We start from the raw sequence: 13,516 nt of genomic DNA, 5'->3' as shown, positions 1-13,516 counted from the left end.
ACATGCACGTATACTTGTATAGGAAGAATCTGAAATACTTTTTAGACTTATCTTACACACGTTAGACAACACATATAAAAAAACAATTCATTAAATCACAACAAAATTAAATTTTTCCACATACATGTGAGGCTTTGATTTGTCAACCAAGAAAAATAATTTCTTATAGGCTTATTATCACAAAACATCCCTGACGTTTGCGAAATTATCACATTGCATCCCTAATGTTTTTTTGTATCATTAATGGTCCCTAACGTTAATACAGGTACTCTTAAATAGTCCCTCTGTCAAAAAAACCGTTAAATTCAAGGGTATAATCGTCAAATCAATCCAAAACTATAATTTTTTTTTTCCTTCCCTTCTCTCTTTTTTTCTTTCTTCTTTCTTCTTTCTCTCCGCCTGGCCCCGCTCACTCTTCTTCTTTCTTTCTTTTTTCCTTCCCTTCTCTCTCTCTCTCTCTCTCTCTTTGTCTCCTCTAGCCACCCAAACCACCAAAGCCACCACCGTGGGATCTTATATCCCTGCCCCTCTCTCTGTCTGCAACTCTCTCCCTGCCCCCTCCCACAGCCCACCAACCCATCCACTCTAGCCACCCAAACCACCACCTCGACCTCCATAACCACCACCGTGGGATCTTATACCCCTGCCCCTCTATGTACTTTCTCTGCAACTCTCTCCCTGCCCCATTCCACAGCCCACCAACCCAGCACTCTAGCCACCCAAATCACCACCCCGAGAGAACGAAAGAGGAAGAAAAAAGAGAAAAAAGAAAAAAGAAAAAAAGAGAAAGAAGGAAAGAAGAAAAATGAGGAACAAAGAAGGAAAGAAGAAAAAAAAAAAAGGGAGAGAAAGAAGAAACAGCGAAGGAAAAGAAGAAGAAAAGAGGAGGAAAGAGAGGAGAAAAAAAAAGAAACACAGAGAGAGAGAGAGAGAAGGGAAGAAAAAAAAATTATAATTTTGGATTGATTTGACGATTATACCCCTAGATTTAACGGTTTTTTTGACAGAAGGATTATTTAAGAGTACATGTATTAACGTTAGGGACCATTAATGATACAAAAAAACGTTAGGGATGCAATGTGATAATTTCACAAACGTCAGGGATGTTTTGTGATAATAAGCCTTTCTTATATGCGAGGAGCCAAAGTATTTTTTGTTCGTCTGGTTGTATGTTGAAAGTTAGAAGTCATAGTGGTCCAAAGACCAAGAGACTGTCTCGCTCAACTGCAGAGAGAATTACAACTTTAAGTCAATCATTTTGTTATCAGAAGAAAAGGTAGAAAAAAACTAGATATATATCAGCATCTTGGTGTGGTCTCCACTTGGAAATTAGATTGGTTTAGTCCTCTTGGGATGGGATTTCTTATTTGTGATATCTGATTATTCTGTGGTTAGCTTAATTATTACATTATCATGATTAAAACTCTTAAACTCTTCCTGGTCAAGAATATGCTTGACGGTAATCTTCTCTTATCATATCTTGTCAAACTATTATGCTTTCACGTCATCTAATAATAATTATCCACTTGTTAGGCGCAAAGACGCCTACCAATACGAATAAGATACCACTTAATCACCATGCACCCTATACAAAGTCTTTTTCTCCCAAAGAAAGAGAAAGAAAAAGAAAACAAACAAATAAAGTTTGTGAGAAGAATTGAAGTCCACTGAAACATGATGTTATCTAGCTGGCTTTGTAATTCACTTCCCCATGCCAGCCGGCTTTTCCTCTGTCATCATCATGTCCATTAGAAATTGATGAGAGACGACAACGAGGCCTCTCGATCACTGTCAACCCTACTGTCACAGTGTGACCATATGTACATGTCATATGTATATAATGCATTATCAAGATGCTAACCACCATAATTAGTGGCTAATACAAAATTCCCTGTTGATAATCAACACACACATGCATGCATCAGAAGACTAATTCAATTGCAAATTTATCAGCCTCTAATAAATGACCAGCCAGCACCACAAGAAACCAAAGAGCCTTTAATTCCATGTTTGGCAGGAGATGAGAACACAAAGACGCTTAACTAACGCTGTTTTATCTAATCTTAGTCAGGACCACGACTAATGACTTGAAACCTTAACAAACTTTGTTTTTTTCCCACGAAAAAAGAGAGGGATCAGAATTTGTAGGCTCCCACATTAGGCTAACGACAATGCCCCAAAAGATAGGATGGAAAATGAGCCGAAATTTCAACTAGTACTCTATAACTGTAGAGAAACGCTAAGAACAATCGTTCACGCGCATGCATCAATGATAGGGAGTTGCCAACTAGCGGGTTGAGGACTGACGACCCAAGTATAGATCGTATTTGTATTATTGTTTTGTTTCATATATGCAACCATCATGTCATGTGTACTGGTACTGAAGAGAGTGTGCAATATAGCTCTTTCATTTAAATGGGGTAGTTCTGAATTGAGTTCTCCAAATTTTGTACAATGGCACGTTAGTGTGTCCATCTTGAATGTGACGGGAGAAAAGCATTGGAGGGTCCAGCTAAAATCTTTACCTCATAAGAGAGGAGGATGGGTACAAAACTTGGACCACCATGGCCAAACTGATTCGTCTGAATCGTGTAACTCAGGATCAAAATCACGAAATAACCACAAGAAAACCGATGGTGGCACCTAATTAAGGAAATCTTTCGAGATTTTGTGTCACCGATGTGAAAGGAACAAGAGAAAATTAAATCCCCAACCTTTGAGAGAGAGAGAGAGAGAGAGAGAGAGAGAGAGAGAGAGAGAGAGAGGTGGTCATGGAATTGGAACATTGATTGGTAGACTTATCAAAGAAAACAATATGAGGTGGGGTTAAGGTTTGGGTTCTTCTCTCAATTAGAGCTAGGCTGCAAAAGGGTCAAAGAAATTCAGGTCATCAAAACTACCCAGGACAGGAGGTTTTGGGTTCATATTTCATTTCATACCTCTCTTGGGTCTACAAAAAGAGATTTTGTTGGGTGGGTTTTTGTCAGTTCATGGAGGCTATCATTTTTCAAGGGTTTTATGCACCACAAATCTTCAGAACAAGAGAGCAATTTCCAATGTGGTATGTAATGTTTCACTGGATCACAGCCCCCAACTTCTGTCACTACAACCTTGCAATTCTTAGAGCTATACTCTGAACTACTATTAGCAGCCATGTTGTGCACAAACTGGCACAAATTCCTCACCAATTTCCCTGACAAGGGTCCTTCATGGTGCAAGCCATACATGAAGTAAAACCCAAAAGGGGTAAAAAAATCAGGCATGGAAGGCAGTAATTTAAAGCAGGGTAAAAACCTATCCATCAATTTCCAACTTTTTGCATACATTAAGCAAGATAAGGGTGCTTTCCCTAGCCTCAGGTTAAAAAGCTCCCCACTGTTCCATACACTAAGCATGGCCCAATTGCTAGGCACCACCTCATCACCATTTGACCCAAAATCTCCAACCCTCAACCCATCTCCTCTTGGATAAGCCACCCAAGTCCCCAAACTCAGCTTATTTCCAAGCACTTTATCTATGTCATGTGAAAAAAACTCAGTGGAAGCCATAAATTTTCTGTACAGATACACAGCTTCCTCAATCCTCAGCTTTGCAATTTCGACACCCGACGACACACGACACGGCCTGTATCGAACCGGGTTCACAAGAATGGCCGGGGTCCTGAACTTGATATAGCCAAATTTGTTCATGAAAAGCCTGGCTGAGGCCTGGTTATCTTTCTCTGTGGCCATGTATGCATAATCTACATCATTGCAAACGAACCATTCTTCTAGTCGACGCACGAGGCTCGAACCAATCCCTTTTCTTCTGTACAGCGGCGAGACCCTCAGGCCTAAGATGTAGCCTACCTTTGCTTGATCTTTAGGTGGTGGCTTGTTGGGATGAAATGTGACCAACTTTATAGAGCCTTGGATGACCCCGACCAACTGATTGTCCAGCTCTGCCACCTATATGAATAATATATGATCACAAAACTAAATTGTTTCGACAAGTGATATCGATCTTGTCAATGGAAATTATAGAAGAAAACTATTGGAAGATAATAAAAAAAAAAAGGAATGTTGCGAGGTACCAGCATCTTGTGCATCGGACTGTTTCGGATCCTACAGATGGGGTCACCCATCGTATCTGTGAAGAGGAACACACGCTCAGATGGCCCTACTTCGCATCTTCGTTCGAGATCTTCCACTCTGCCTCTGTCAGCCACCCCATCATAGCTTCGAATTATCGGCTCCTGAATTCCCATTTGAATTTAGCCCTAAACCCAAGATTTGTGAGCTTGATCACAAGCAGAAACAGAAACAAAGAGAGGATTTGTGGAGAGAGAGCAAAGCTATAAGCTGTATTAGCTTAAGAGGTAGATAAAAATGGAGTGCAGGTAAAATTGGCTTGAATAATTTTCCTTAATGATCATGGAGCTGCATTTATATATGGAGCTGGGGGGCACTTGGGAATGTTCTCTGTCATCAACATCAACTAGGCTTATAGCTTGAAGAATAATATTATTATTATACTTGTACCCAAAAAATAAGGTGATAAATATAATATAATAATGGAATGTGTTTTTTGTCTCTACCTTTTAATGAAGTTTAAAGGTCCCACTAGTGTAGTGCAAAGATGCTAGGTTCGAATCCTAGCTAACGAGAATCCTAGCTGACATCCGTGTCGTGTATGTGAGTTTAGTATGTTATCGTTCTTAAATGTCCTAAGTTTTTTTTATAAAAAAAGAAGCTTAAGCAGTTAAATAACCTCAGGTTCACGACACTTTGCACACCTAAGAACTCTCAGATTTATATTATGTCGTTGGCCGACCCCCAAATTCATTAGCCTTATAAAAAAAAATTGTACCACTGTTGCCTAATATTATACAGGTATACCTGCCCCACAACGTCCTCAACCCCATTCATACGTCCGTACAGTCGGCAGGGCATAAGATACATGGATATTATAGAATTTGGGGCATATGGATAACTGGATGTTTGTATGTAATTAATAAATTGAAGATGCAATTTTGCCTAATTAATTAAAGAGGGTACCGTATAAGATTGCGTTGCGGGGGTACGTATATGTCGTATAGTTGTTGATGTGCATGGTGTATATTAGCATATGATTAATCAGTGTAGGGATTAAATTAATTAATCTGTTTTTGCACTATTTTAACTAGGATTTGGTGTGTGTGTGTGTCCCATTCCTCTTTTCTGCTAAGCAAATTCTTTTCACTAATGATAATACTTACCTAACGCCCTTTAGTGCGTGGCAATTTTGAATAATAATAATAATAATGAAGAAATAAGAGATGAAACAAAATTTATATATTTGATGAAAGACAGGAATTGGGAACAAAATGTACAAAACAAAAATAAGAAAAAGGGAACACAAATTTGGGAGGGGTTAGGTGGTCATTAAGATAAATCCATTTTTCGCTTGGCGATCAAGCATATTAGTTTATCTTTACACTCGAAATCATATATTCGATTCTCCAATTCACCAAAATATATGGTATCGAAGAGAGAACTTCATTATCTTAATTTTGTCTCTCCACGTGTTGGTTAGGGTTTGGTACGTAATATGACTGACTAATCATTCATAAGAAAACAAAAGGTACAACAGAAACCCCAATAGCAAATAGCACATTCACCTTCATTTCACTAAGCACTGAACCCTAACCATCGCTATTGTGCTCTTTTTCCTTCTTCCTTTTTCATAATTTTGTGGCCCTCTAAGCTACTTAGTTCCATTCCAACTCACTTACTTTTCTTCCTTAATCATAAGGCCTTCCATTATAATTAGAAAAGACACGTACACCAAATATATATGCTCCATTCACCAACGGCAATGTGTACACGTGTGTGTGTAAGGCTAGCTCTATCACCAGAAAATCACACTTGGCCCAACCCACTACCACCAAGGGGGGTTGTGATCTTTTCCATTACATCTTTTTACAAAAAAATTGAGGGTCCCTTCTCTAATGATTCAACACTCCACAACAAGTGCATCTTCCAAGAAGTGTACAAACTTTTCTGCTTTGTGTCTTTCTTTGCATGCATTATGTTGTCCCCATACTTATGCTTTTCTTTAATGGATAATTGGATGTTTTAAAGCTAGCTAATTAGCATTCATAATATGCCCAATGAGTAGGGAGGGATCCACTTTTTCTTTGCGGGTCTTGGGAAAGATAGTAGGTCCTTTCCCAAATTCACTTGAGAGGGGAATGCATGATTGGGGGTGTGGATTCCTTGATTCTCCTTCAATATGGATCAAATGAGTAATAAAGGAATCATAGAGTCTTTTTTTAAGTTAATTTATCCTTATGAGGATAATTATTATAATCGGTTGTTAATTCACACATCAAGTGCATATTGCATAAAAAAATTCATCGCAGTTGGCATGCGAACATAATTGTAGCCGTTAAATCGACAGATTCACTTTTCTCGTACACAATATACTAAAGTATATCCGCATATAATAAGACTATAAGCATAAGAGATAATCAATTGACACATTAACAAAAGACTTTTTTCCTCATCATTCTCCTCAATTTTGTTAACGTTTTAGAGTAGAAATATATTCCATATGGATTGGATTCTATACCATCTTCTTTACAGATGTTTAACTCTATAGGGAATGCTGTGGCGTTGCTTCTTAGTATGTTCTAGAAGGGATTCTGGCCTCTTAATCATCGTTATCCATACCTCCTAGATGCAACCCTAGATCAGATGCCATAACTTTGATCAAGATATTGACACGTGGAAACATAAGAATGAGACAGGTGCCCCCATGGCCCCTAGTTTTATGTTCGTAGGACGTGTCCACATTTGGTGCACAGAGTACATTGGAGAAGCTACTAGAGTCTAGGTCCAAAATTTGAGATTTCTGAATTGGATGGTGAGGCTAATATTTGAGGTTAATAGGGTGATGATGGAGATAAAGACATGACTCATGAATTAAAAGATTATTCAGATATTTAAAATTTTAATAAAAAAACTAATTAAAAGATCAATTTTAGTACGCAATCTCTGCCATGTACATAGCCACAAATATAATAAGCAATCGAACCATTCATTTTTATTTTCTCATTATTTTTCTTTTTTGGGTGGCCATCAACACCAAACGAGCCTCAGTGCTTTTATCACATTTTAGTGATATGAATGGGTGGGTATTCATAGTACAAGAGCACTGATCATCATGATAGAAAAATACTTAGTTGCATAAACTTTATCTACTTTTTATCCCTTTAATGAACCACAGTTTGTAATGGACGATATCTAATCGCATTTCATTGTGTTGTGAACTTGTGACTAACGAATTTTCACCACACATGTCATAATTGAAACCCTTTATGTCGAACAAATCGACAATTAAAATACTCATGATGAACCTTGAAACTCTTTATTTTCTATATGCGTCGAACAAATCAACAATTAAAATACTCATGATGAGCCACATCATAAAAAAAATAAACGATTCCGATTATAACATGTTTATAATAAATATTAGTTAATCACAAAGGCGTGAAGAATGTGGTGCACATGTCCACCTGGAGTTTGCATTAGTTCCTTACTTATAAGAAGATAAGCAATGTTCTATGTGACACATCCATTGCCACGTGCTATTTTGGTATGAGGTATAGATCTTTGTGTTTTTGTGGTCCATATCCGAATGAAGAACCTTTTGAAGTTTAGCTATAAAGGGACACAGCACAAGGAGGAGCAAGATTAATGGATTTGTTATTGAGAATAGGCAAGCAACTTATTTGTACATCTCAATCTCCAAAAATATTTTGTGCACCGGATTTGTATAACAGATGTAGAAATTTGGTCAAAACGTCTCATTTGAAGGCACAAAAGAAAAGTATTAATACTTCTTCTGGTGTATGGTTTATGGAGTTTGATTGGCCCTAGGGCCCCTACTTTTTTTTTATAGAGGGAAAATCTGCCTTTGACGAGCAATAATTCTGGTTAATTACTGGGTTTTTCATTTCTATGAATGAATTGCTTGTTGGAAATTTTAACGGACACCAAAAATCCCAAGGTGAGCCATAGACTTTGTGGTGTGGGTGTTTTGTTGGCCCATCTGTGTGCTTCTTTTGAATGCTCAATGGCCTACCACTGTCCGCAACAAACATGTCCCGACCCCTGTGTGGCCATTCAGTGACAAAGGATGCGTTCTTTATGCAATGTTCCACCACAATTAATAAAAATTGAAGTTGCCAACAAAAGTTGGTTGAGTTTATAAGGATCATTCTCTTCGCTATTAAGCCCTAAGTTCGAGTCATGATGCCAACAATCCCTCTTGGTGGATAATCTGTAAAAACCTAAAAATGAGCTAAAACCCCTTATGTAAGTCCTCAAAGAAGTCTTAATATGCCTTTTTTCTGGGATAGAGTAGCCTCCCCTCCCCCTAAACTTTCGTTCACCAAAAAAAACATTTGAAGTTTACTTTAGTATACATACTCCTAGGAGTGGGCACGGTCCGGTTTGGTCCGGTTTCATCCTCAAACCACAGCTGAACCAATTAAAGTTTTACGGTTCGGTGTGGTTCGGTTTGAGCTAAAATCAAAATGAAAACCAAACCAAACCAAACCATTCATATCCGGTTTGGTGCGGTTTGGTTCGGCCGGTTTAGGCATAAAAGAAAACATCATTTTCTCCATGTAACCGAACATGTTCATTCTCAAGTTTCCTAATATCAAACACATAAAACATTCACTAATCATACAACCTAAAGAGGTAAAGAAAAAACAGAAGAAAGAAAACAAGCTGCAAGCAATAATAATTATTACAGAACATGATTCTCAAAGAAATACAATCCTATTGTGCTTAATTATATAGTTATTACAAATCATGATTTAAAAAACAGTGAATCCTTCCAAACAGCAGCCCCATCAGATTCAACACAACATTCTGCACATCAAAACAGTAAAATAGAACTTCTCTCCCTCTGCTGACATTCTCATTCTGCAAATAAAAACAACAATAATGAGTTTCATAAGAGTATTGTATGACACAAGCTCTGTTTCTTAAGAATACTAGTCCAGCAACATAAACACATAGCATATTACTCATTTTATCTCCTTATGGAACGTAGAGATGAATCTGAGCCCTACAATAACAAACCAACCCAAACTGAAGGCGAGTTACTGGACTAAAGAGGACCACTCTGATGCATTAAGAGAAATAATAAATGCATTTCCTCTGGCATCAAATGAAAGCTGCATAGACTCTGTTGAAACCCCAAAAACATTTGCACTGCAGTAGAATACAAGGATCAATAAAAAAAAACATAGGTGTATCCATTCCCAATTTTCACTACATTAAGGATCATGCCAAATCAACTCAAAAAGTCACATAAACAGGAACAAACAGGTAAAAATTGTTGAGTCCAAAGATTATTCTCTGCATAACATTTAGATATAGATTGCAGGGATTCTGCGCCTCTTTAACTTAGGTGACTGGGAATGGAAAGAGCGCTCTCCATTTTCCATGGGCAATTGTCCCAATCTTACATCAGAATGACTACCATTAAGTGAAGCAATTGTTCTCAACAACTCCAAATGTTGCATTGCCTCTACGACCCCCATTCCAACTCTGAAACCAATGTAGTGAAATGCTCAAAAACCTAAAACCATAGTAATCATTAGGAACACTACGTTAACTATGCAAACAACTCAATATTGATGCATAAGATAATCTAGTTCATTTTCCCACTACTTTCTCAGTACCCAAACAGAAACCAAAATCCAAGGAACCCAATCTAATTTACATATTGAAATAATCAGATGAAAAAATAAAAAATACCTGAATATCTTCTTCGAGTATGAATAGTTTCAAAGCGTCCAGCTGAAATAGAAAATTCATATATCAACGAGATGACGATGAACACACATAATTGATGGCTCCTTGTTTCAATTTACTGGCAGGACCATTTCCTTCTGCTGCAAAGAATAGCAAAATCACAATAATTAAAAGCTCTGATGACAAATAAATTACAACTAGAAATTGAAGATGGAAACTACTCCACAATTGACTCAGAATTCAACTCCCCTAGCTTTTGTTGTATTATCTCAGCAGCCAAACACAAGCTCAAGCTCTCACAGAACATAAACCAGAAGACATTGATCGAAAATCAACATTCAAAATCAAAAACTCACAAAGTGAAAGCACGCGGGAAGGCTTGTGAGCAGGCATATCTTCTTCCCCGAGAAGTTCTTTACCGCCCAAAGCAGCGTCGTTTCGCTCTCCTTCACGTCCTTCCCCACCGCAACGACGAGATGACATAAATTGCTTTTAGCTGCCAGAAGCAACAACCTACTGCCCTTTCGAACGACGATTGACGGCTAGGGGCGGGAGAGGTAGAGGTGGAGTGTAGAGCAGAGAGACAGAGAGAGAGAGAGTGATGATGAGAGGGAGTTGCGGCTTGGGTTGAAACGAAGGAAGAAGAGAGAGAGGCTCAAGAGAGAGAATGGAGTCTGTGAGTATTAGTTTTGGAGTCCAATCAGGTGTGCTAAGGTACATGGTACACTTTCAACTAACCACTCAAGCCTTGCCACATGTAAATTAAATTAAACAAATAATAAATTGATTTATAATCGGTCCGGTTTGGTTTAGGACAGTTTTCAAAACTCCCAAACCGCAGCCGAACCAAACCAAACCGGTTCGGATCGGTTTTTGAAACTGTTGACTTTTTCTTTGATCAAAACCAAACCAAACCAAACCAATATAATCGGTTCGGCCGGTGTAACCGGATCGGCCGGATTGATGCCCACCCCTACATACTCCCAATCTAATTAATATAATCACAATTTGAGTTGGTTTAATTTAAGTTTCAAACTAATAGCATAACCGAACCAAACGAGAGCCGAATATAAGAGTTGATTCAAGCTTACATCCTTGTTCTCTACTTTTAGAGTTCAATTTAAGTGAGCCATTCAAATCGTATTAGGATCAAATCCACCATCATTTTATATGCGGCTTTACAATATCAATAAGATAAGATACATAGGTTGTGATGAAATAATAATAAATAAATAAAAGATAAATTAGAAGGAGTTAGCCCTACTTTGCTCTTGTTTTCTATTGATGCTTTAATTTTACATGGAAAGTGTTCATGTCGGAAAATAAATTCAACCTAGTGGGTTTGCCTTCAGTCGGGTGTGTCCTGCAATACGTCTAGGATAGATATGCAAAAGAAGAGTGCAAAGATGAGGACCTTGACACCGATGTGGTACCGATCAAATGTTTTTTAATGTTTAAGTTAGCTTAAGGATGCAGTGAGAAAATACTGATAGAGTAAGGGTACAAGTGCTAAATTAATATTATCTTATGCATTGGGGCAAGAGCCCTATTTATAGAGGAGAGATGGGGAACACCTTGGGTTATTACTTTGATGTGGGACTTTTGGCGTTAGGGATGGGCACGGTCAGGTTCTCACTCCAAACCGAAATTGAAAATGACACTATTCATTCAATCTGGTTTTCGCTATTTATATATATATATATATATAACTTGTTTGGTTTCCGTTTTTTCGGTTTTGGACCAAAATCTTTTTTGTTTTTAATTATTTGATTTTTTTTTTTTACAAAACCCAACTAAAATGTTATTTTTTGGGCTTAAAAATTCACAAATGGTCCAATTTCATACAAATGGAGCTGATTGTGCCTAGACAAGAGAGGTGATTTCGAGTTGGGTTTAGAAAAAAATTAATTATGGGCTTAGAAATTTAGCATTTGAATTAAATATGTATTAAAAAACACACAGACGTTCTGATTTTGCCTAGTCTAATTTTTTCACTTTAAGAATCAAAACTAGAACCGGACCAAATCGGTCCGTCCAATTTTATTTTTTTGGGGCCCAATTCGACTCTGTTTTCCAGTTTGAATCACTACAAAAAACAAACACATCAATCACTTTTTTTTCGTGACTTTTGGCAGTATTAGTCACGAATATTCGTGACTAAAGCTAATAGTAACGATGCTGTTACAATTTTTGATCGCGTGACAGTTGGGTTTTGTCACGATTAAACCACCATTTCGTGACAAATTGTGTTGACCATCCTATAGCTCCAAAGTGGGCCCCACATCATGTCTAATCAAACTATATTTATATCTTATTATTTTATTTTATTTGATTGCGCTGACGTCCAACATCATTCCATTATCCTTTTTTTTTTTTTAACATCATTCCATTATCCTCTTTTTAAAAAAAATAGAAATCCTTTCCATTATTATTTGTGTTATATTTGTGCATTATATTTTTCACAATTATAATAATTTCCAATTCCTTTTTATTTTTATTTTTAGCTGAAATCAGATCTCTTACCGAAAACCAAATCCCTTAACGAAAACCATATTACAACACTCAAACCAAAATACCCATCACCCAATTCTTAGCTGAAATCACAATCAAAGCTTAAAAAATCTGAGTCAAGACCCATATTATATATATATATATATATATATCATCCTTTCATAAGAGTTGAAATTTTAACCAAATAATTCAGACCAAGAAACCAAAAGAAAAAATTCCAAACACAGTCCAGCTACATATGTAGGAAACAAATGTTCTTCAAACACTAAACCAAAGACAGAGACAACAGGATCTAGGCCAACATCGTTTGAACACATGAAGGTTCACACTGACGGCGTTGACGTCATCATTGGTTGGGCTTCAACGTGGCTGTCAAAAAGACAATCGTTGATGTCGGCGTCGGTTGAGCTTCACATATAAAAAATCCTGATCTGAAAAGGATTTCAATAGAAGTTTAAGAGATGGAAGCTTTCCAATTGAGTCTCATAAATCAAACCCACACATAAATAAAACCCAAAACCATTCCTGAAATGAAACCACATGAAAACTTCAAAAAACAAAAACCTTTACCTTTCTAAGGGGAGATGCGGTTTAGATATGAATATTTGAGTTAGGAATATAAGATTACAGATAAACAGAGAAGGGCAAGATGAACTAACAACATACCAAGGATTGATAATTCCGAGATTGAAAAGAGAAGGAGAAGATAGAATGGTGAAAGAAGTTGGATTAGAAAGTGAGAAAGAAGAAAGGTAAAGGAATTGAGGTTCATACAAAAATATAAAAGCCTAACGGTTGAGGATGAGAAAAGGTGAACAAAAGAGGGAAGGGTTGTAAATCTATATATATAAAGCAAAAGGCAGAGAACGGTGAAACATTCAAAATACCAGAAAATGCACTTGGTTAATGCAAATATTAAGAATTGAAATTATTAATTAAATGAGGATAATATGGTAAATTCACACTTTTTCATATTAAAAAATTAAAATTAAAAGAAAAATAAGATAATATATCCTATTTTTATGGAACACAACTACCCATTATCTTTTTTAATTCTAAAATAAATTTAAAATTTTCTTAAAAAAGCCTCTCGCAGGCGCGGAAGCGCTTGCAAAGAGGCTAATATTTTATTATGGGAAAGATTATCCTCTTATATTTTATTACATTATTACTATTCATGTGTTAGCTACAACAAAATTTATTATATTTAA

General features: G+C 36.9%; 1 protein-coding gene and 1 long non-coding RNA gene across 2 annotated transcripts; both read right to left on the bottom strand.

Moving 5' to 3' along the window:
• Positions 1 to 2,766: 2,766 nt before the first annotated feature.
• Positions 2,767 to 4,525, bottom strand: LOC110758652 (Acyl-CoA N-acyltransferases (NAT) superfamily protein). The gene is made up of 2 exons (XM_021960562.2): positions 4,073 to 4,525; positions 2,767 to 3,947 (listed from the first exon to the last, which is right to left on the bottom strand). Exons 1-2 carry the CDS (start codon positions 4,244 to 4,246, stop codon positions 2,934 to 2,936), a joined length of 1,188 nt encoding a protein of 395 aa, XP_021816254.1. The 5' UTR covers positions 4,247 to 4,525; the 3' UTR covers positions 2,767 to 2,933.
• A 7,882-nt stretch (positions 4,526 to 12,407) lies between these two features.
• LOC110758726 (uncharacterized) lies at positions 12,408 to 13,130 on the bottom strand. Its single transcript, XR_002526981.2, has 2 exons — positions 12,876 to 13,130; positions 12,408 to 12,736 (listed from the first exon to the last, which is right to left on the bottom strand). It is a non-coding gene; the product is annotated as an uncharacterized LOC110758726 (long non-coding RNA).
• Between the last annotated feature and the right edge of the window lie 386 nt (positions 13,131 to 13,516).

This window comes from Prunus avium, chromosome 6, assembly GCF_965620075.1.
Source record: "Prunus avium chromosome 6, drPruAviu1.hap1.1, whole genome shotgun sequence".
NCBI lineage: Eukaryota > Viridiplantae > Streptophyta > Magnoliopsida > Rosales > Rosaceae > Prunus > Prunus avium.
Note: the sequence above shows the minus strand (reverse complement) of the source record. Positions and strands in the feature narration are given on the sequence as shown.